At 44.2% G+C, this 22,077-nt stretch overlaps 1 protein-coding gene across 3 annotated transcripts in view; it reads left to right on the top strand.

Annotated features, from left to right (window-relative positions):
* Positions 1-22,077, top strand: part of C1QTNF1 (C1q and TNF related 1) — a 229,881-nt gene that overhangs the window by 192,198 nt on the left and 15,606 nt on the right. For all 3 annotated transcript variants that reach the window (XM_069655220.1, XM_069655217.1, XM_069655219.1), the window contains one exon: positions 21,760-21,896. In XM_069655220.1, coding sequence (XP_069511321.1) covers positions 21,760-21,896 — 137 coding nt within the window. The remainder of the gene's footprint in view (positions 1-21,759; positions 21,897-22,077) is intronic.

Raw genomic sequence — 22,077 nt, 5'->3', positions numbered from 1 at the left:
AACTGTAATAGCTTAAGTTGTTTTAAATTAGCTATAATGCCTTGAATGGCAACAAGTGCAAATATATCAAATAGTGCTAAGCTTTTGTTGTCTATTATGGAGTTATGCACTAAACTACTTAACAATACATTCGCAAAAGACAAGGTGAATATTCCTCTCAAAAATACTTTACAAAATAGCTTCCAAATTTGAGCCGAAATAGTGAAACAAATGTACATTCAAAGAACATATGTTTGAAAGTACCTGTCTCATCAAGACATGACCTGCACTTATTGCTTTTACTGTATTTGGTGTTGTGCATTTTAACACGTGTTAAAAAAGGCTCTGAAAATGAAAATATAAGCTGTTTGGGTCAAACTAGCAGATACCGGGGTACAGTGTATTTTTAGTTGTCTGCCCAGTGAATGCATGTCCTTGTGGGGTGGATAGCATGATAACACTGGGACAAGGAAAGGAGAAACACAGTATGAAGATTACCAGTAGGCAATCAGGGAATTTATTTATACATATAGTGATGATTTTGAGCACATTGCCACTTATTCTAAAGGCAGAAATCCTTTTTCCATTTCACAAGCCACTCAGGTACCACAGGAATCCATCCCTTTTGTAGCCAAAAAGCCCATATATCTGTGCACAGTTGAACCAGTTATTCTAGTTGTTTTTGAACAAGAGGCTACGGCACGAGAATAAGAAGGGAAGAAGGACAAGTAAAGCAGAGAAGTCATAACAGTAGCTGGAAGAATACAATTGGCCCGACATGGTTTAAAACCATGCTGGGAAAAGAAGCATGGAGTTCTTCTCCTTACCAGCATGGGTGAGGACAGCTTGGGAGAGAGACTGGGAGTACGGCGGCTGGTGGCGCAGAAGATTTGTTGCTTCCGACGCAGGTCGGAGTAGCCAGAAGAAGCAGCCGGTCTTGACGGGTTGTGGAAAGCCTGGGAACATAGTCCAGGGAAGCTCATGGTTCGAAGCACTGCCAGTGAAATGTTGAGAAGAGGCTGCTAAGGGAAGCCGGAGGCATGGTGGAAGCTGATGAGTGAACAAAGTGCTCCACAGACCCGCCGACAAGCTGCAGACCGACACATGAGACGGGATAGGCCCCGAAGCCAATGCTTTGAAGCGGTGACCCCTCTGAGAGGAACAGGGACACCGGGGTGCTTTGGAGCGGGTACCGTGTACCGAAGTGTGAGAGTTGGGGGAAGCCTAAACAAGATAATAGGGCCCTGGGGAACGTTGATTACATGGAAAAGGGTCAGGGACTAGAAGCCACATTATAAAATACACGTGGGAGAAAATGGTGTGGCAGAAAAGTCTGAAATGCAATGAATATTAAAAGAACTGGCAGGGCTGTATAGCAGGCTAAAACAGGTGTGTATAACGTGATCTACATAAAGAACATTCTGGAAGGAGAGTATACCAGGCAAAGCCAAGTGGTTGAAGTGCATTATACCAGGTGTTTTGTGAGTTAAAGAATCCCAAGGAAGACCCATATCCGAAGGATTCGAAACTAGAGTGAATGTGTAAAGAGAAGGAACCAGGCAGGAGATTATACCAGATGTTTGCGAGTCTGAGACTCGCACCCAAATTGTATCACAAAACTATATGAAAGAACCTGGCAGGGGAGTATAACAGGTGTTGTTGAGTGAATCAGAGAATCCCAACGAAGATTCATGCCCTTAGGATTTCTAAATTACATTTCATGTAAGAAGGACATGTGGAAGAGAGACATTTCCCCTGGAATAAGTTGCAACATCAAGATGTGGGGAGTTATCCTGAGCTACAAAGAAGGTGGTTATTATTTTGCACTTTTGTTTTGGTGGAAAGAAACCTGGGGATGTGAGTCATTCCCTGGAACTATTCATTTGAAACTTTTGTTGCAATTGCACCTTTTTGTTGAACTTGAACATTTGTGTTCTTTGCAAGTCAGAGACATTACCCTTAGCACTTTAGAGTTACTTTTACAGTGTAAGGACTAGGATAGGCTTTCGGACACAGGTCCTTTTTGCTTTGAACATCTTGACGCATGACAGGCCCTTAGTTTTGAGCGAGGCAGGCAAATACTTCCTAGATTAGGGACAGTGATGCTAGTCCAACCCCTTTATTATTTAATAAATGTTTATGCTAAACACCATGAGTCCTCTGTGTCCGCGTCTCATTTCTGGCTCTTCACAATATATGCAATCAAGTAGAAAATGGCTTCAATAGCCTTCACTGCATCTGGAAAAGGTTACTCTGTGGAAGGCCAGCATGGTTCAAAATAACACTGGCATAAAAACAGCTGTTTAACCTTTTCATTGTGGCTTGCTTGTGGCAGCATACAGCCATGCTTCATTTTCTATTAGCACATCAAGGTTATGGACCTACTCCCAGTCAATTCCAATTTTCAGAATGCAGTGGGTAGCTACTGGAATTGACTGCATACCAAGCAGACAGAGAGCAACATGAAGTGTTTCTCTGCAATCAAGCTACAGCAATAAAAGTTCCCAGCAAAATGTCTTTGAACAAGACACTCCCACACTAAAAACATACTAAATGAAAAGCTAAAACAGAGAACATTGCTTTCATTTTCATATGGAACATCATTAACTTTTAAATAACACCTAATGCATGGTCACGTTAAACATGTGCCTGTTCAACCCAGTTTACAATTAAAAGGCTTACTCATAGCCTAGCCTGTGACTTGTTATTTAAATAATAAATAATGAAAAACATATTTAATGTACTAACACATTTTGTATATTTACTTTATTCACTATTAAACAATTAAACTAACATTCTTTACACCACTACCACTCCAAAACCCATATTAGTATCCCCAACATGTGCTAATATTCTTACAAACCTTGGGATGGGTCATTATTGCTTGGGATAATTACCCTTCCCCCACATATGGCCCTCAGCTTCATCTAGGGCCATCACTTGGGGACACGTCATTATACTGCTGTAATTACCCATCCCTCGGTCTATACGGCCCTATTATAGTATTCCGCTACTCCAATGGTGCATTAACATATCACTGAACACATAATAGTTTGGGTCACAAAAGACTGTGGGGTCCAAGCACTGTAGGCTTCAACTGTGGCCAAGTGGCGTGCAGTCAATCAAGGATTTCTGAAGGAGCACCAAGATTCTAAACAACTCATGGATGAGCCGTCACAAGGTGGTGAGTGTTTTCAGTGGAGGGTCCTACATTTTCCTCAAATTAGCACGAGTGACCAGGCATTACGAGGGAGCCCAAAAGAATTAGGGGTGATTCGTGGAGGGATGAGGGGGGTTCCCCACGAGACCATTCTTTAAAATAATGTGCTGAAATTATTAATTATTTAAGCACACTTTTATTCAGAAAATGAGATGCAAACCCATACAATGTATAATTGTTTCTCTTGGGAAACATAAAAGTGCTAAAATTATCCAGTGAATTTCATTATTTATGAGCTGTCATGCCTGGGGAATATTTTGAGTGGAGGGGGGCCTAAATATTTCCTCAAATTAATCAAATTTAATAAAAGAATGAGCGACTGAGTGTAGCAAGTAAGCCTACAGTAATTAAAAAGGGCTCTGGGGTTTCCCAAAAGATCATAATTTTTTAGAAAAATGGGATAAAAAGCCATAAAATGTAAAATGGTTTCTCCAGGAAAACACGCAAAATATATGGTAAAATTCATGATTCATGGGTAGACATAAGTGGGGCTTAAAGATTTCCTCAAAGTCGCGTGAGCGACCGTGCGTAGTGAGGAAGCCCAGAATAAATAAGCAAGGATATTTTTTAAATAATGTGCTGAAATGATGCATTTTGCAGCACAATGTTTGACAAAAATGAGGTAAAAAGCTGCACAATTTACTGTTGGCTCTCTAGGGTAACACAAGAAGGAATCCATTGAATGCCAGGTCACCAGCAATACACTACATAGGAGCACTTTATACTATTTTTATGAGGCCGCAGCCGCAACCTATCTATACTAGTAATGGTCAGTGTAGACTGCATGCACGAGGCTGCTGCCACAATCTATTTATGCGAGTAATAGTATAAATCGCTTACATGAAGCTGCTGCCAAAACCTATCTATGCCAGTAGCTGTCAGTGTAGATTGCATGCACGAGGCTGCTGCCACAATCTATTTATGCAAGTAATAGTATAAATCGCTTACATGAAGCTGCTGCCAAAACCTATCTATGCCAGTAGCTGTCAGTGTAGATTGCATGCACGAGGCTGCTGCCACAATCTATTTATGCGAGTAATAGTATAAATCGCTTACATGAAGCTGCTGCCAAAACCTATCTATGCCAGTAACTGTCAGTGTAGATTGCATGCAGGAGGCTGCTGCCACAATCTATTTATGCGAGTAATAGTATAAATCGCTTACATGAAGCTGCTGCCAAAACCTATCTATGCCAGTAACTGTCAGTGTAGATTGCATGCACGAGGCTGCTGCCACAATCTATTTATGCGAGTAATAGTATAAATCGCTAACATGAAGCAGCTGCCAAAACCTATCTATGCCAGTAACTGTCAGTGTAGATTGCATGCAGGAGGCTGCTGCCACAATCTATTTATGCGAGTAATAGTATAAACCACTTACATGAAGCTGCTGCCAAAACCTATCTATGCCAGTAACTGTCAGTGTAGATTGCATGCACGAGGCTGCTGCTACAATCTATTTATGCGAGTAATAGTATAAATCACTTACATGAAGCTGCTGCCAAAACCTATCTATACTAGTAATGGTCAGTGTAGATTGCATGCAGGAGGCTGCTGCCACAATCTATTTATGCGAGTAATAGTATAAATCACTTACATGAAGCTGCTGCCAAAACCTATCTATGCCAGTAACTGTCAGTGTAGATTGCATGCAGGAGGCTGCTGCCACAATCTATTTATGCGAGTAATAGTATAAATCGCTTACATGAAGCTGCTGCCAAAACCTATCTATGCCAGTAACTGTTGTGTAGATTGCATGCAGGAGGCTGCTGCCACAATCTATTTATGCGAGTAATAGTATAAACCACTTACATGAAGCTGCTGCCAAAACCTATCTATGCCAGTAACTGTCAGTGTAGATTGCATGCACGAGGCTGCTGCTACAATCTATTTATGCGAGTAATAGTATAAACCACTTACATGAAGCTGCTGCCAAAACCTATCTATACTAGTAATGGTCAGTGTAGATTGCATGCAGGAGGCTGCTGCCACAATCTATTTATGCGAGTAATAGTATAAATCACTTACATGAAGCTGCTGCCAAAACCTATCTATGCCAGTAACTGTCAGTGTAGATTGCATGCAGGAGGCTGCTGCCACAATCTATTTATGCGAGTAATAGTATAAATCGCTTACATGAAGCTGCTGCCAAAACCTATCTATGCCAGTAACTGTTGTGTAGATTGCATGCACGAGGCTGCTGCCACAATCTATTTATGCGAATAATAGTATAAACCACTTACATGAAGCTGCTGCCAAAACCTATCTATGCCAGTAACTGTCAGTGTAGATTGCATGCACGAGGCTGCTGCTACAATCTATTTATGCGAGTAATAGTATAAACCACTTACATGAAGCTGCTGCCAAAACCTATCTATACTAGTAATGGTCAGTGTAGATTGCATGCAGGAGGCTGCTGCCACAATCTATTTATGCGAGTAATAGTATAAATCACTTACATGAAGCTGCTGCCAAAACCTATCTATGCCAGTAACTGTCAGTGTAGATTGCATGCAGGAGGCTGCTGCCACAATCTATTTATGCGAGTAATAGTATAAATCACTTACATGAAGCTGCTGCCAAAACCTATCTATGCCAGTAACTGTCAGTGTAGATTGCATGCAGGAGGCTGCTGCCACAATCTATTTATGCGAGTAATAGTATAAATCACTTACATGAAGCTGCTGCCAAAACCTATCTATGCCAGTAACTGTCAGTGTAGATTGCATGCAGGAGGCTGCTGCCACAATCTATTTATGCGAGTAATAGTATAAATCACTTACATGAAGCTGCTGCCAAAACCTATCTATGCCAGTAACTGTCAGTGTAGATTGCATGCAGGAGGCTGCTGCCACAATCTATTTATGCGAGTAATAGTATAAATCACTTACATGAAGCTGCTGCCAAAACCTATCTATGCCAGTAACTGTCAGTGTAGATTGCATGCAGGAGGCTGCTGCCACAATCTATTTATGCGAGTAATAGTATAAATCACTTACATGAAGCTGCTGCCAAAACCTATCTATGCCAGTAACTGTCAGTGTAGATTGCATGCAGGAGGCTGCTGCCACAATCTATTTATGCGAGTAATAGTATAAATCACTTACATGAAGCTGCTGCCAAAACCTATCTATGCCAGTAACTGTCAGTGTAGATTGCATGCAGGAGGCTGCTGCCACAATCTATTTATGCGAGTAATAGTATAAATCACTTACATGAAGCTGCTGCCAAAACCTATCTATGCCAGTAACTGTCAGTGTAGATTGCATGCAGGAGGCTGCTGCCACAATCTATTTATGCGAGTAATAGTATAAATCACTTACATGAAGCTGCTGCCAAAACCTATCTATGCCAGTAACTGTCAGTGTAGATTGCATGCAGGAGGCTGCTGCCACAATCTATTTATGCGAGTAATAGTATAAATCACTTACATGAAGCTGCTGCCAAAACCTATCTATGCCAGTAACTGTCAGTGTAGATTGCATGCAGGAGGCTGCTGCCACAATCTATTTATGCGAGTAATAGTATAAATCACTTACATGAAGCTGCTGCCAAAACCTATCTATGCCAGTAACTGTCAGTGTAGATTGCATGCAGGAGGCTGCTGCCACAATCTATTTATGCGAGTAATAGTATAAATCACTTACATGAAGCTGCTGCCAAAACCTATCTATGCCAGTAACTGTCAGTGTAGATTGCATGCAGGAGGCTGCTGCCACAATCTATTTATGCGAGTAATAGTATAAATCGCTTACATGAAGCTGCTGCCAAAACCTATCTATGCCAGTAACTGTTGTGTAGATTGCATGCACGAGGCTGCTGCCACAATCTATTTATGCGAGTAATAGTATAAACCACTTACATGAAGCTGCTGCCAAAACCTATCTATGGCAGTAATGGTCACTTTAAAATCATATACTTGAAGCATGGTCGCAGCTTCATGCATGTGATTTAAAGTGACTATTACTGGCATAGATGGGACCACCTACGGTGACTTTAAATCACATGCGCGAAGGCTGACGTGGCTCATCTATGTGAGTTAAAGTGACCATTACTATCATAGAGAGGTTGTGGCATCAGCTCCTGCAAGTTGGTCACAACCTATCTATGCCAGTAATGGTCACCGTAAATCACATGCATGAATCTGCTGACACACAACCTATCTATGCCAACAGTCTGCGCAAGGGATTTACAGTGAACAGCAATGTATGGTTGTTCACTGTACATCCCTTGCAGAGATGATACAAACACAAGCACACACACTCACAGGCAGACGCACTCTGATCCCAACAAACCCATAATACATACCAACAGACATAAAGACAGCTACACACAGCTACTGAGTCACTCAACTAGCCTTGCGTGCGCGCGCGCACACACACACCATTACATTCAAACAGACATGTAAACATACATTGCATACACATAACACAAATCACAAAACACACATACTTACCTGAGGTCTTTTCTTAAGGAGAGCATGGGCATGGCCAGGCAGCACACTGGAGAAATACAGCACGCGGCACCGGTGCACCCCTGAAACACTGCAGTTCTTTTGTTTCCAATATCAGGGCTGTCACTCAGTATGTGACTGGCCACATATGAAAAAAGTAAAAAAAGAACCTGGCAGAGGAGCTCTGCGCTACATATGTCTGCACACCACTCACAGGCTTTTTTCTTTTTTTTTTAATATTAGGGCTGACGCTCAGTCCCTGCTCGCCCTGACTGAGCACCAGCCCTGCAGGAAGCATGGGGGCACCTCGTGCACTATGGAGTAGCAAGAAGCAGCGACTGACCCCCCCCCCTGCCTCACTCCCCTCCCACCAGCTCTGCCCGAGTCACAGAGCACGCAGAATGTGAACATGTATTGTGTCCTGAGGCAGCGTCCCGAGACAGAGGGGCAGCCAGTTGCTGAGGCCTGGCAGGGCTGGTTGGTGGCAACCTGGGTTATATATAGTGGCATTCAGTGTCAGCATTGCCGATGTGCGAGTGGCAGTGTCGCTTTATGCAACTGGGCCGGTGGGAATGGTGGCGGGAATGGTCAAGATTTGTGAACCTAAATGGTTATTGCTTGTTTACAGGGGCTCGCTTGTTTGCATCCTATCTGGAACTGAGTAGGACATATTATCGGCCTCATTACAAGTTTGGTGTTGGGGGGAAAAGGGGTCGTAATTGCGTTACAGCCACTCTTCCTGCACTGCCAAGTTATAATTATTAGCGGATTGACCTGCGGTAGAATTACTGCATGGAAATTCCACCTATTTTCAGAGGAAAAGTGGCAGATTCGCCACCAGCTTGTTGCAGGACTTTAACTCAAAATAATCGGTGGATTTACCGCACAGTATTTCCACCGGTGGTAAATCTGTCAAAAATCTCCACGTAGTCTTATGGACTCAAAAAATGGGGAATTACCACCGTTTGTAATCTGTGGTAACTCCACGGGAGCAAGTGGCGGTAATGGTATTTGAGTTTGGTGGTACAATATATTTCTATCTGTTTTTGAATGCTAAGGTTGTAGTGTGGCCCCTGTAGTAGTGCATTGGAGAGTGGCAAACCTTTCAAGGACTTATAATACTTGAAGAACTACAAGGAACTTTGAAGCCTCGATTATTTTAGGGAGAATCTAGGACTACACTGCGAATGTCAGTGGACAGGTTCCGGGTTCCACACCCTAGGTTGACATTATGTACAACAACAAAGCACTCTTTTGCTAATCCGGGCTCCCTCTCCATAACTTATTTCCGATTTGCTGACACTATATAAATATATATATAATTCTCAAAGGATGTCTGCGCATGCAAACAGCTTCACTGGAGGGACTGGGTCAAATCTGCTGGACAGCCTGAGCCAGTCCCTCCATATCTAAAATTCTGGAGGTGGGAGAAAAAACATTACCTCTGGAAACAAGAAGCACGATGGCCCTAGACCCAACAGAGTGACAGATGTCCTATTCTTTTTCCCCCCTCAATCCTGACACTCTTTCAGTGAGTATATATTTTTCACATTTACAGAAACTTGAACGTTAGGGTGCATATTGGGACAAACTAAATGAGCATCAGGTACCAAATGAGCAGTAGGCATTATATACTTAGTGATGCAAACACGAAGCCCATTTTATCACAGAGAATTAAAAAATAAGAAAGATCTATGGTCATTCTTATAATCTTATGCACTCAAAATGGTCTTGGATTTTATGCAAAGCAGACATGCTCCCTCGTTGATATATGTCTGGCATATGGATGTGTGCATATTTATTTATTTTGATATTTGTATAGTGCACCGAACCCAGAGGCAACTGGGCGCTGTTCTTGGCAGTAGTGAAACAGAAATTACATGATTCCATATATACATAGAATAGTACAATACATTTGACATCTTAGGGTACAATTTACATTCAGGTTGTTCATAAAGTTGGGGTAGTTGTGAGAGGCTTACTTTAGGAGATCTTGTGTGAATAGCCAGGTTTTCACATTTTTGCAGAAGGTCCAGAAGGTGGATTCCGACCTTAATGAGGCAGGCAAGGCGTTCCAGTGTTTGGCGGCTACCACTGGGAAACTGTTGCCCCTGGCTTTCTGTAGCTTAAATCTGGGGATGGAGAGTAGGTGAGAGTATGATGAGCGCATGGGTCTGTTGGATTGGTTCATGGTAAATGTATTGGCTAAATATTTGGGGACTGATTAGAGTTCAGACGCACAGTCTTTCATGAACGAAGCTGGGCAGATGTCGCCTTAGCATCTTGAGGACTTGAGGCTAGTGATACATTTCTGGGCTTCAGTTTTAGAGACTGGGGTGAAATAAAATTGCGTGACCATTTGTTGACTACTATAGCTAGGGGTCTGTTGAGATTGGGATGGTTTTATGTTGATTTTTTTATTTCGATTTTAGACTGAAGAAGGGCTATTTTATCAAGGAGGGCTTTTTGAATGTTGTGTTTTTGATGCAAGCTTCTTGTGGTGGCACTGGCGATTCGAGTTCTCAAGAATGTTGAAGATTTCCTTGGTCCCTGAATTAGCATTAGCCATTCTCTCATTGTACGTGGTGCTTTTAGTTGGGAGGATAGCTTGTTTGTAGTTTTCGGAACCCACGGAAAAGGTTGCTTTGTTCAGTTCGGTCGGGTATGTTTTTCAATTGGTCTCAGCAGTTCTCTTGGTGCTACGCATTGTTTTGAGATTAGGAGTGTACCATGAATTTAGGGGGGCTCAGGGTTTAGCTTTGCGCATAGTTAGGGGTGTTACTTTGTTGATAGATGTTAGGAGGTTTTGATTGTATAGCTCTTCCATGTTGGTAGGGTCATTGGTGAGGAGGTCTTGGTATGCAGTGATAGGGTGTAGCAGGGGAAGGAGTTTTTCTTCTGTGATGTTGCGTGAATTTCTGGATAGAGCAGCTTGTGCAATAGCAAGGGGAATGTCTGCCACAGAATTCTTAGGGATGCTGAATGTGATGACGTGATGGTCAGACCAAGGGCATTGGGATTTAGAGAGTATATTCGTGTTGCAATTGAGGTCCGCCAACAAGTCAAGGGTTCGACCGATGATATGTTTACGGTTGTTGAGGCAGCGTGTGAAGCCTAATGCAGTGAGTGCTAGGGCATTATCGTCTGTAGGGTCATTGAGACCCAAGTTTAAGTCTCCCAATAGTATGGTTTGAGAGCCAGGCTTGGTATTCGTTGAGAGGAGTTGTGCAACATCATTTTCAAATGAAGATAATGGACCAGGAGGTCTGTAAATAAGATGCGCGTTTAGAGTGGCCGACGAAGATGGAGTGTAGTTCACCTGAGTGGAATGAGTGGTTAGGTATTTCCCTGATAGCGAGTTGGTTCTTAGCAATAAATGCTACTCCACCTCCTTTGGCTGTTAGTCTATCGGTCCCATAGATAGTGCAGCTTTCTGGGAAGGCGAGCAAGATTGCCGGGCCTGGAGCCGCATGGAGCTTGGTTCCGGTAATGGCTAGGAGGTCAAGTTTATTAGTGGAGATATATTGGTGATGTTCGGTGGGGGATTGTGTAAGCCACAGCAGATGCTTACAATGGCAAAAACTGGCTTTTGGGGGCAAATACTGCCACATTGCCATCACGGTATGATCTTACAGTGGCAGATACTGATATTTTGAGGCAAGGCCTCAAGTTATGTTTTCATAGGAGCAAATACTGACATATTGGACCAAAGCCATCACTGGTGTGTTCTTACAGGGGAAGATTATGGCATATTAGAGCAAAGCTATCACTGGTGTTATCTTACAGGGGTAAATACTGGTTTGCTGGTGTAAAGCCATAGAGGTGTGAATATTGGCATGATGGGGCCAGGTAGTTCAACTGAGTGAAATGAGTGGTTAGGTATTTCCCTGATGGTGAGATGGTTCTCAGCAATAAATGCTACTCCACCTCCTTTGGCTATTAGTCTATCGGTCCTATAGATAGTATAGCTTTCTGGGACGGCGAGCGAGAGTGCCGGGCCTGCAGCTGCATGGAGCCAGGTTTCGTAATGGCTAGGAGGTCAAGTTTATTAGTGGACATATGGGTGGAGATGGTCAGTGGGGGATTGTGTAAGCCACAACAGATGCTTACAATGGCAACAACTGCCTTTTTGGGCAGTTCTTACAGGGGCAAATACTGGCACTTTGGCGCTCAGCCATCACAGGTGTGATCTTACAGTGGCAATGCTGGTATTTTGAGGCAAAGCCTCAAGTTATGTTTTCATAGGAGCAAATACTGGCATGTTGGAATAAAGTCATAACTGGTTGGTTCTTACAGGGGCAACCTATGGAATGTTGGAGCAAAGCCATCATTGGTGTTTTCTTACAAGGGGTAAATACTGGTATGCTGGTGCAAAGCCATACAGGTGTGAATATTTGCATGACGGGGCCCGGTCATCACAAATGGGTTCTTACTGAGATAAATACTGGGATGCTGGGGCAAATCCATGACATGTATGTTCTTACATAGAATGAGGGGGCATAGCCTTCACTGGTGTGTTCTTAAAAGGCAAAATACTGCCACGTTGGGGCAAATCCATATAGGTGTTTTTCTAACAGGGGAAAATACTTACATGTTGGGGGAAAAGCCATCACAGGTGGGTTTTTGCAGGGTCAAATACTGGCATTTTTTAGACAAAGCTATCAGAGGGGTGTTCTTGTTAAAAGAGAAAATATGGGCATGTTGGTAATATATGCATTGTTTAAGCAAAGCCATCACAGGTGTGCTTTTATTGGAGCACAGCCATCATGAGTGTGCTCTGACAAGTGCAACATCAGCATCTTTTTCTGTCGATACTGCAGTTTTCGAAATTAAGAGGAGCTGGGAGCTATTGAGCTCTGGCTTCTAGCCTAGGAGAGTCTGGGTAGCTTAAAACCAACAGCTACCAGGAGCCACATTTGGCTCCCCAGACCAATTGGTACCTTACAAACATGCCTATGTGACATCAAGCATGCATATTGGGGAATGCTTATAAAGAACAATTTGGGCACACCTAGTATACATTTAAATGAATCATACAAAATGGACACAAAGTGAATGTGTGCATCTCATTTGGAATAAGATTTGAGGTGCGCTGGGTACTCGCTCCTGGTTCTTTCGCAGTAGCTCGTGCGTACTGCATGAAGCCTGATACCCTTGAGCTGGTTTTCGAATCTTAATTTCGAACCCTATACTGTACATGTTCTAATGGCTGAGCATCTAGTTCCTGCACATGTACACTTTCGTATAAATGACCTCTTTGTATTTTGCCTCGTTATTTCACTCTGATGTAGCCACTGTATGATGTGGCTCCCTATCAATGACCTAACATAATAATTAAGAAGATAGGCATAACAACTCAGACTTACCTTTCAATTACTTAAGCAATAAACCCTGAGCCGCTGTGGCATTGCTGAGTCAGGTAATGCCCCGGGGCCCATAGTTATAGGCCCAAGCAAAGCGAGGCCCTTAACGAAGGCCCCAGGGCATTACCTGCCTCGGTAATGCCACAGTGGCGAGAGGTTTATTGCTATTAGTACCCCGGCCTGCAAGACCGGGGTACTAATAGCATTTTTGCGGTTCCGAAACGCTGCAGCGTTTCCCTACCAAGCATGTTTTTTTCCAACTATACAGTCTCTCTTGTCTTTAGAGTCCTCAACCCTCTTATACTCTCTTTTGGGTGAGAGTCCCAGACCCGTGACGGTTCACTCATGCCAAGGATATGTCCAGCTTGGTTCACTCTCCTGCCAAGTGCATGTCCTCTCATGGACTGTCTTTGTATCTGTCTGGTTCCCAGACACTCTTGTTCTTCGGTTTTCATATAGGTGCGGGTCCCAGACTTGTAATGTTCTGTTGCAATGACTAGGTTTACTCTCCTTCCAAGCAGGTGCTCCTTTCGGTAGCATATCTGCTTTATTCAGAGTCACAGATACTCTTTCTCTCACATTCTAAAGTGGGTGCGGGTCGTAGACTCACACTGTATGGGTGCAATAGCTTGGTTTACTCTCCTGGCGGCTAAGCATATGCTCCCTTCCGCACTCTCTCATCTTCTCTGAGTGTCCCAGAACCTCTCACTCTCTTGTCTATTTACGGGTGCAGGTCCCAGACTCGCACAGTATAGGTACAATAGCTTGGTTTACTCTCCTGCCAAGCACATGCTACCTTCTGCACCCTATCGACTTCTCTCAGGGTCCCAGGCCCTCTCACTCTTTTGTTCCAGTTGCACCCCGACACCAAACGGACATTCAGCCCCTTCAACTCTACCCACGTACCTGTCTCTCTGTTACGTGTCTTCCCGGAGCGGTGCTTCCTTCTGAGGCTCCGGCAGTGTTCGGTTGTGTGCTTCGTTTGGCAGCACCCCCTGCCGATCAGTTTCCCTTAGTTTTCTCATTGGTGGCCAGTCTCTGCTACCTTCCCGGGACAGAGCTTTGCTTCCCGGCAGCTTCCCAGGCTTTGAAACACCCAGAGGTTCATTCGGGCAGTTCACAAAGGAGTTCCTCTTTGTCTGCTTTCTCACTCCCGCTCAACTCTGTTGACTGTTCCCTCCATCTTGTTTTCCCTCTACCTTTTTGTATCTCTGGGCCAATTCTCTGGAGTAATCACCATACTGCTGGTCCTCTTCTTCATCACAGTAGTGATGGTAGAGCTACATTTGATCTTTCCATGATTGTTAGTCAGCTCTATCATATTGAAACTCTTGTGTATAGGCGCGTCATATCATATTATATTAAGTGGTTTGGTCTTACAATACCAGATATTAATACTGCCTAGGGAAAGTGAGGGAGAACTTGATTTGGGGAGGGAGGGCCTACTAAGGTGCTGGGATACCTCGCTTTCTGGGAATGGTCATCCCTAATTGCATAAGGGGCTTTCTCTCCCATGTAATACTTCCCCGATGCCCAACCTCCAGGGGGGCTATTGTACTGTGGATGCACCACCCTAGCCCCATGGGAAAGGTCTCCCCCCCAGGGGAGTAGGGACGAAATCCACAGATTCCTCACAGTACCCAATGCCCAGAAGCAGCGGTTAAGTCTTGTGCATTGAAGGCAGCCCCTGTAGGCTCACTCCAGAAAAATTAGAACCCGCTAGAGAAAAAGGCCCGAGACACTGCTTGCAAGGATAACAAGTTTTTATTCCTACACAAAAGAAATGCATCAGCAAACTCTGATGCCACCAATCATTCTGCCATATTAAGGATGTGCAGTAAGCTAAAAAGGGTGCTTGCGTCATCTATGTCATCATTACATAGAGTGAAAACCTACAAGGCTGCTTGGCAAGACCCTATAGATGGGTGGTCCACTCCATAGGGGATGCTAGGCCATTGGTCCCAGCCTTCTTGTCCAGCTTTATCCATGTGAGTGCTGCTGGACTCATCATCCGCAGTAAAACAGGGCCTAATAAGCAAGGAGTTACTTTAAAAACAATGCTACACTAGCACTGTAACAGTGCATCTGGCAGACACAGATATGGAGCCAAGGGGAGTGCCGAGGTCATACTAACGTGCATACTTCACTCATTCCCAGATGCACCAGCAACCTCCCAATGTCTTCCACCCTCATTTTGGGCTATACGTTCATCCCTTCCGGCACCACGCAGCACAAATCATGTGACTCAAATGTGAAGGCAAAATAGCTCTGCTTTCTGATCTTTTTGATCGATCGGGGGTCTTACAGCTTTATGGTCGGTGGTTTTGGGCTGGTTGGCACCGTGGTATGTGGAGGTCTTGGGATCAAAGTATAGGAGGGCTGTAGCTCTGATGCAGAAGGGGGTGTTGGGGCTGATGGGCCATGCTATCTGTATTATGGGGTGGTAACTGCCAAGAGGTGCTCTGCCCCCTTCCTGTGGCTTTGCAGAGCACATTCTTCCCAGGGCACGAAGGCCTGCAGCCTCTAAGACAATGATAGGCTTGTAACTCCCTGAAGCTAATTCGTGATGTGGTTTATGTCTGTACTAATAATGCATGCCTAATGCTCACATGTTTGGTGCATTTGCTGTGCTTGGGCCTATGTTATAAAATGGCTGCCAATAACTAAGACAGCGTGTACACTTCCCTCTACTATACAGCTCCTAATGCATGCACTACGCAATCATGCACTCTCCTGTGGGCATACCCCCCTGCTCTCTTGAAGTGCAGTCTATCATTTGTTTCTCATTCAGAATTGCCTAGGAGGGTGGGAATACCCTCTCTCTCTCAGCTTTCAAATATGGAAAACCTGCTCCAGATCAAGCATACTCCTCAGGGGTGCAAGTCATATGTATACATCCTCCATCCCCAGCTAAATCAACCCAATTTTCTGTATAGTTCTCAGGATTTCGTGGGGGTTTAGTAATAGTGCCATGGGGGTATAAACTCTGCTCAAGTCGGACCATGCAGATTATTTGGGTCATCTGGTGGTGGATAACCCAATTGAGACCATAATTATAACATTACTAGGTACTGCCTTGGCACAGCATCTGATGCCTAGATGGCAGGTCAGAAGATGACCAACACAAACACAATCACAGGTACACTATTGCTCCCATCCAGGACGGGGCCCAGCAGAAAATACTATCAAACCAGTCCTCACTTTATATTCTAGCTTCTTTTTTCATGCACACTCCCAGGGTGTGTGTGAGAGGAGTCGTTCTCTGCATCATTAAGAGGCACGAACGTAAAACATAAATCTCCAATCTTTTTGCACACACCTCCTTCCATTAGCGTGAGGTCAAGAATGTAGCAGTTCTGCATTCTCATCAATCCTACGGCCCACATGGGGTGATAAATGGTGGTCCTTGCAGGACTGTGTATGCAAACTGAAAAGTGCCAATGGCAAGCAGTGCACCCAGTTCTTTTTTTTTCTTTTTGTATAAGTTGTATTTATTTGCATTTCTTAAACATTAACATTGGGACTCCCAACATTGTCCCTCCTCCCTTTCCACCCTCCCTCCCCCTCCCTTTTCTTCCCCCCACTGGCTATTGTTTTGAAAAAATAAGCAATAATAGAGCATTCTTATTCCCTCAGAGTCCTTCTAGCTTATGTAAACATGTCCAATATTCTTATTTTGTGTGGGCACTACTGTAGCATATAGTCACTTTGTAAATATTCTAGCACCATCCCCCAGTCTGTTGTAAATTTTTGTCGGGCCCCTTGAATGTTGTAAGTTATGCGTTCCATTGCTATGTATTGCCATACCCTCTCCAGCCATGCTAGGTTGGATGGAGGTATCTTCTGTTTCCCTTTTTGGGCTATGGCTAGCCATGCGGCCGTTAGAAGACCCATAAAGTTTTTCTTTTGCGTTTTTGTCATTGTTCTATCCCTGGCATCCCACATACCGCACATCCAGACCTCTTCTCCTAGGTTTTCTGCTCCCTTAAACATTTCCTGCATTTGGGCTCTTACCTCCGTCCAGAAGCCCTGGAGTTTTGGGCAGTCCCACCATATGTGTCTCCAGTTACCTTCTGCTTCACATCCTCTCCAGCATTGGATTTGCGTGGTGTTGAACATTTTGTGCAGTCTTTCCAGTGTGTAGTGCCACTGTATCATTATTTTTGTCCATGCTTCTCTAGTCTGGATCGCCCGTGTCCATTTGGGTATTATTTGCCATACATATGTCCATTGTTCTTTCGAGATCTCCTTTCCCAGTATTTGTTCCCATTTCTTCATATGTTGCCAATTCGTCTCTTCCTCTTGGGTATTTAAAAATGTGTACATAGTTGAGACAAATTTCCTATCTCCAGGTTGTGACAGGATGTAAAATTCGAATGGGGTTAGCGCTATAGTTATTGCCTGTGTTATTTTTGGGGATGATAGCCAATGGTGAAGTTGTTCGTACTTATATTTATCTATTTCGGTGAGACAGAGGAGTTCTCAGCATTCTGTGAACGTTCTGATTTGTTGGTCTTCAAACATGTCCCCTACTTTTGTGCACTCCGCTTTTATCCTTTTTTGATATGCCCCTTTTTCTATGCCCGGTTGGAATTCGGGGTTCTCGAACAGAGGAATGAAGGGAGCCGGATCCATTGTCAATGTTCCGTTTTTTGTAGCCCTGTTCCAAATTCCTAGTTTTGTGCTCATGATCTCGCTAATGCGAACATTTGGGTGTCTATATTCTGGGTTTAGCCATAACAGATGTCCTAGGTTTTTCGTAGCCACTGCCCTGTCTTGTGCTTCCCATAGCATCTCGGATCTGTTTTGGATCCATTCTCTTATAACACACATCTGGGCCGCCTCATAATATTTCCTAAAGTGTGGTAGTGCCATGCCTCCCGTTGCCTTTGGGGCTGTGAGTGCATTATTGGAGAGTCTTGGGGTTTTGTTTTGCCATATATATTTGGATATCATCTTGGATAGTGCTTTGAAAAAGGAGGGTGGGACCCGTATGGGGAGAGCCTGGAAGTGGTACAGTAGCCTTGGCAGTATCGTCATCTTTATGACTGTAATTCTGCCCCACCATGTTATTGAGAGTGGGTTCCATCTTTCCAAGTCTTTTCTCACTTGTTCTAGGAGGGTGGGGTAGTTCCCTGCATACAGGCCTTTCATTGCATCGGTCAGTGTGACGCCCAGGTACTTCACCCCTTCTTTCGTCGTTCGCAGGTGGAGTTCTCTTGCTTGCTTGTGAATTACTTGTTCATCTCCCTGCAGAGCCATAATCTCTGACTTTTGTTTGTTGATCTTCAATCCGGAAATCGTTCCATATTCATCAATTGTTTGTATAGACGGAGTAGTGTTTCCACCGGGTCCGCCAGGGCCACCATCATGTCATCTGCGTATGCTTCTGTTTTATGGGAGATACCTCCCATCGTTATGCCTTTGATGTCGGGTGTTTCTCTAATTTTCATCAGTAGTGGTTCTAGGAATATTGCGTATAGTAACGGGGAGAAGGGGCATCCCTGTTTTGTGCCCCTTTCTATCTTGAACGTGTTTGAAAGTTCTCCATTCACCGCTATTCTGGCCGCGGGTGTATTGTAGTTGGCCCGTATCATTTTTATATACGTTTTGCCCAAGTCCATTGTCTCCAAGATTCGGAATAGTACAGACCACTCTACTCGGTCGAACGTTTTTTCCCACGTCTAGTGCCAGTATTGCTGCTGGAATTTTAGTGATTTCCACTTTCTCTAGCAGGTGGACGATCCGCCTTATGTTATCATGTGTCGCTCTGTTGGTGATAAATCCAGATTGGTCTTGGTGTATCAGTTTAGGGAGGAGTGGTGTGAGTGTAACATTTTCGTGTACAATTTGGCGTCCAAGTTTATCAGGGCTATTGGACGATACGAGCTCGGATTCTCTGGGTTTTTCCCTTTTTTATGGAAGACCAATGTTTTTGCTTCGTTCATGGTATTAGTGATGTTAGCTGTGTCTTTGAAGGTGTTATATAGATTTGTTTGGATCGGAGTGAGTGTTTCGGCATAGGTTTTGTAAAATGCTGCTGTATAGCCGTCCGGCCCCAGGGCTTTGTTTTACGGGAGTTCTCTAATTGTGTTGGTAACTTCTTCCATCTTAATTGGTTCATCCAGCAGCGGTTTCTCCTCTAGTGATATTCTTGGGAGCGGTAACTCCTTCAGATAGCTCGCTTGGTCCTCTGATTTTGGTTTTTCTGTTGTATATAGATTTTGGTAGTATTCTTAAAATATTTTTAATGTCTTTCGACTGCGTTTTTCTCTGATCGTTCCCATCTCTCAGAGCCTTCACCATCTGGCTTTGTTGTTTGCCTTTTATTTGTCTTGCCAGGAGTTTGTCCGCTTTGTTTGCTTTCATTGCATACCAGTGTTTCAGATGTAGTAGTTGGTTCTCTGCTCTTTTCGTTGAAATGGCTTCTAGCTGCCCCTGAACATGTCTGTAGGCTCTCTTCAATTTTAGGGAGTGGTTGTTTGACATTCCCTCTCTTATTTTCGCTAAATTTTCTTCCAGTTCTTCTTCCCATTTTCGGGATGGTCTGTCCTTCTGTTCCTTGAGTGCAATCATCTGTCCCCGCATTACTGCCTTGAATGCTTCCCATACTGTGGATTTTGTTACTTCTGGCGTGTTGTTTCACTGGAAATAGTCTGTTATTTGTTTTCTGATCGTCTCTCGCATTACTGAATCTTGTATGACTTCTCGTGGTAGCGTCCATAAGCCTGTTTGTTTGCGAAATGTGGGGAATGTTAGCATCAGAGGTGCATAGTCTGATAGTGATATGGGGCCCTTCTTTACCTCCTGTATCTCCCCAACCAGGCTCGCCGAGGCCCACATATAGTCGATCCTTGAGCTTGGGTCATGTGCATGGGAGTGATATGTATAGCCGGGGGTCGTGCCCCTGGTTCGCCGCCATACATCTTCCAGCGCCAAATTCCCCATGGCATTCTTCGGCGATGGCTTTGGGATTCCCTGGTGTGAGAGTTTTGGATTTGATGGATCTTCTCTGGGGTCCCATGCTAGATTGAAGTCTCCAGCTAGTATAATCTCACCTTTTGTAAAGTTGTCCAATTTTTTCAGCGTGTCCTTTATGAACCCATCCTGGCCCGTGTTTGGAGCGTAGAGTGTTGAGAGTGTCAGCCGGTGGGTTTCAATCTGGACTTTTACAAACAGGAATCTTCCTTGTTTGTCTGCTTGTGTTTCTTGAATTTGCACGTTGAGGGAGTTTGCAAATGCTGTTAGGACCCCCTTTTTTTTCTCCCCATCATTGGCTTGTATTATCTGATTGTAACCTTTCAGGCGGAGTTTCCCTCTTATCTTCTTCATTATATGCGTCTCTTGGAGCATTATTAGGTCACATTTTTCTTTGCGTAGATAGTGTTCCACTTTTTTCCTCTTCACTGGGGAGTTTAATCCTCTAATGTTATAAGTTAGTATTTTCAGCCCCATTGTGCTACGTGTGGTTCATTTCCTTTGTGGCTCTGTCGGGTAGATACTTTGTAGTAACAGTCTGTGCCAGTGGTTTCCACTTGTCCCTTTTGTAACTGTCCCTTAGCTTCCCCAACTTTCTCACCGTTCTTAATTCCCCAACTTCCCCCTAGCCCACCCCATCCCTCTCCCGTAACTTCCCTGAGGAGGGCTCTGGGCCCTATGATCGCTTGGGCGTATCGCCCTACGCGACATGGCCTCTTCGACTCAGGTGTAACTATGGCGCGGGGAGTCCTAAACCCCGCTTAGTCGCTCTTGAGATTCCCAGATGGTCCCAGCTAACCGCCTCTGCATGACTGCATGCGGTCATTCCTTATCTTTGGTGTTATGTCGGAGTTAGGTGGTCTCCATATTCTTGTTCTTCCGACTGAGACTGACGTACCTCATTTTGTATCATGAGGTTTCAGGGGGTGTCTTGGTTTTGGGTTTATTGTGTCCCATCCTCTTGGGGCTCTTCTCCCTGGTATCCGCTCTCCCCCTCTGGCTTGTATTCCATCCCTTTCTTGCATATTCAAGATTCGTTCTCCTTCCTCGCATGGGGTCACTCTCTGTTGTTTGCCCTCCCAGATGAAGAGCTTGCCTCAAATCTCTGTCTGTTTCTCTATTGGAACTCACTGTGCCATATCCGTGCTCTCTGCTTGCCTGCCCTCGCCCCCTGTCGTCTCGACATGCACATAGCTTATAGCTGTACTATCCAATCTAAATAAAATGTCTCCCACCCTCCATTCATCTAGTCCGTTCCCCTTCACCCTTCCCTCCCTCAGTGTTGTTCTCAGTCGTGTCAGCTCTACTCGCACCACTTCCAGCACCTCCTCTAACTCCTTCTGCCCCTTACAGTCTTGGGGTGGGGCAGTAATTGGGGTGGTGGTGGGGCAGTGGCTGTGGTGGGCACATAGGTTGGGTTAGTGTATCCCGTTGCTGAGTGAGCAGCTAATGGATATAATCCATACTATTACTGCTTGAGGGAGGGACTGATGTGGTCTTGAAATCTAGAAGCTAAGCAAATAGCCCAATAAAGGTACATCTGAAAGATCTCATGTTATTTTTTTTATAATCCAAGCAGTACAGCTTATACCTGCTATTTACGAATCTGCAAGCCTGTGAAAGCCAAGCACCATGTGAACAGTACAGCACTATTACCAGTATTAGTGGTGTTATTTGTATTATGACTCGTAATAGTATTAATATTATTATTATCAAAGTGGTCCATAAATATTGTCTTCTTCATTCATTGTGTTTCATCTTTTTCAGAATGGACCAGGAGACCTTGAAGGACGCTCCAAAGCCAGATCCCATGTCTCCTCCCTCCCATTGTGTGCGATGTTGCGACCCCCCGGTGTACCCCATATACCAGCCATTGCCGCAAATTAACATCACTATTTTAAAAGGTACAGTACTACAATATTTTCACAGTAGGACAATTACTCTAATGCAAGCAGGCAAAAGAGGGCCCCCCGCTCCTTGTGAATAGGAACTGTGGACTTGGACAAGGTTATACCTTCTGTATTGTTTATGTTGTCCCTCTGGGCTTGCAGGGAACAATGTCCCATGTAAATTGAAACAGTAAGA

The sequence above is a fragment of the Ambystoma mexicanum genome, chromosome 3q (assembly GCF_040938575.1).
Source record: "Ambystoma mexicanum isolate Mex_15411 chromosome 3q, UKY_AmexF1_1, whole genome shotgun sequence".
Lineage (NCBI taxonomy): Eukaryota > Metazoa > Chordata > Amphibia > Caudata > Ambystomatidae > Ambystoma > Ambystoma mexicanum.
Note: the sequence above shows the minus strand (reverse complement) of the source record. Positions and strands in the feature narration are given on the sequence as shown.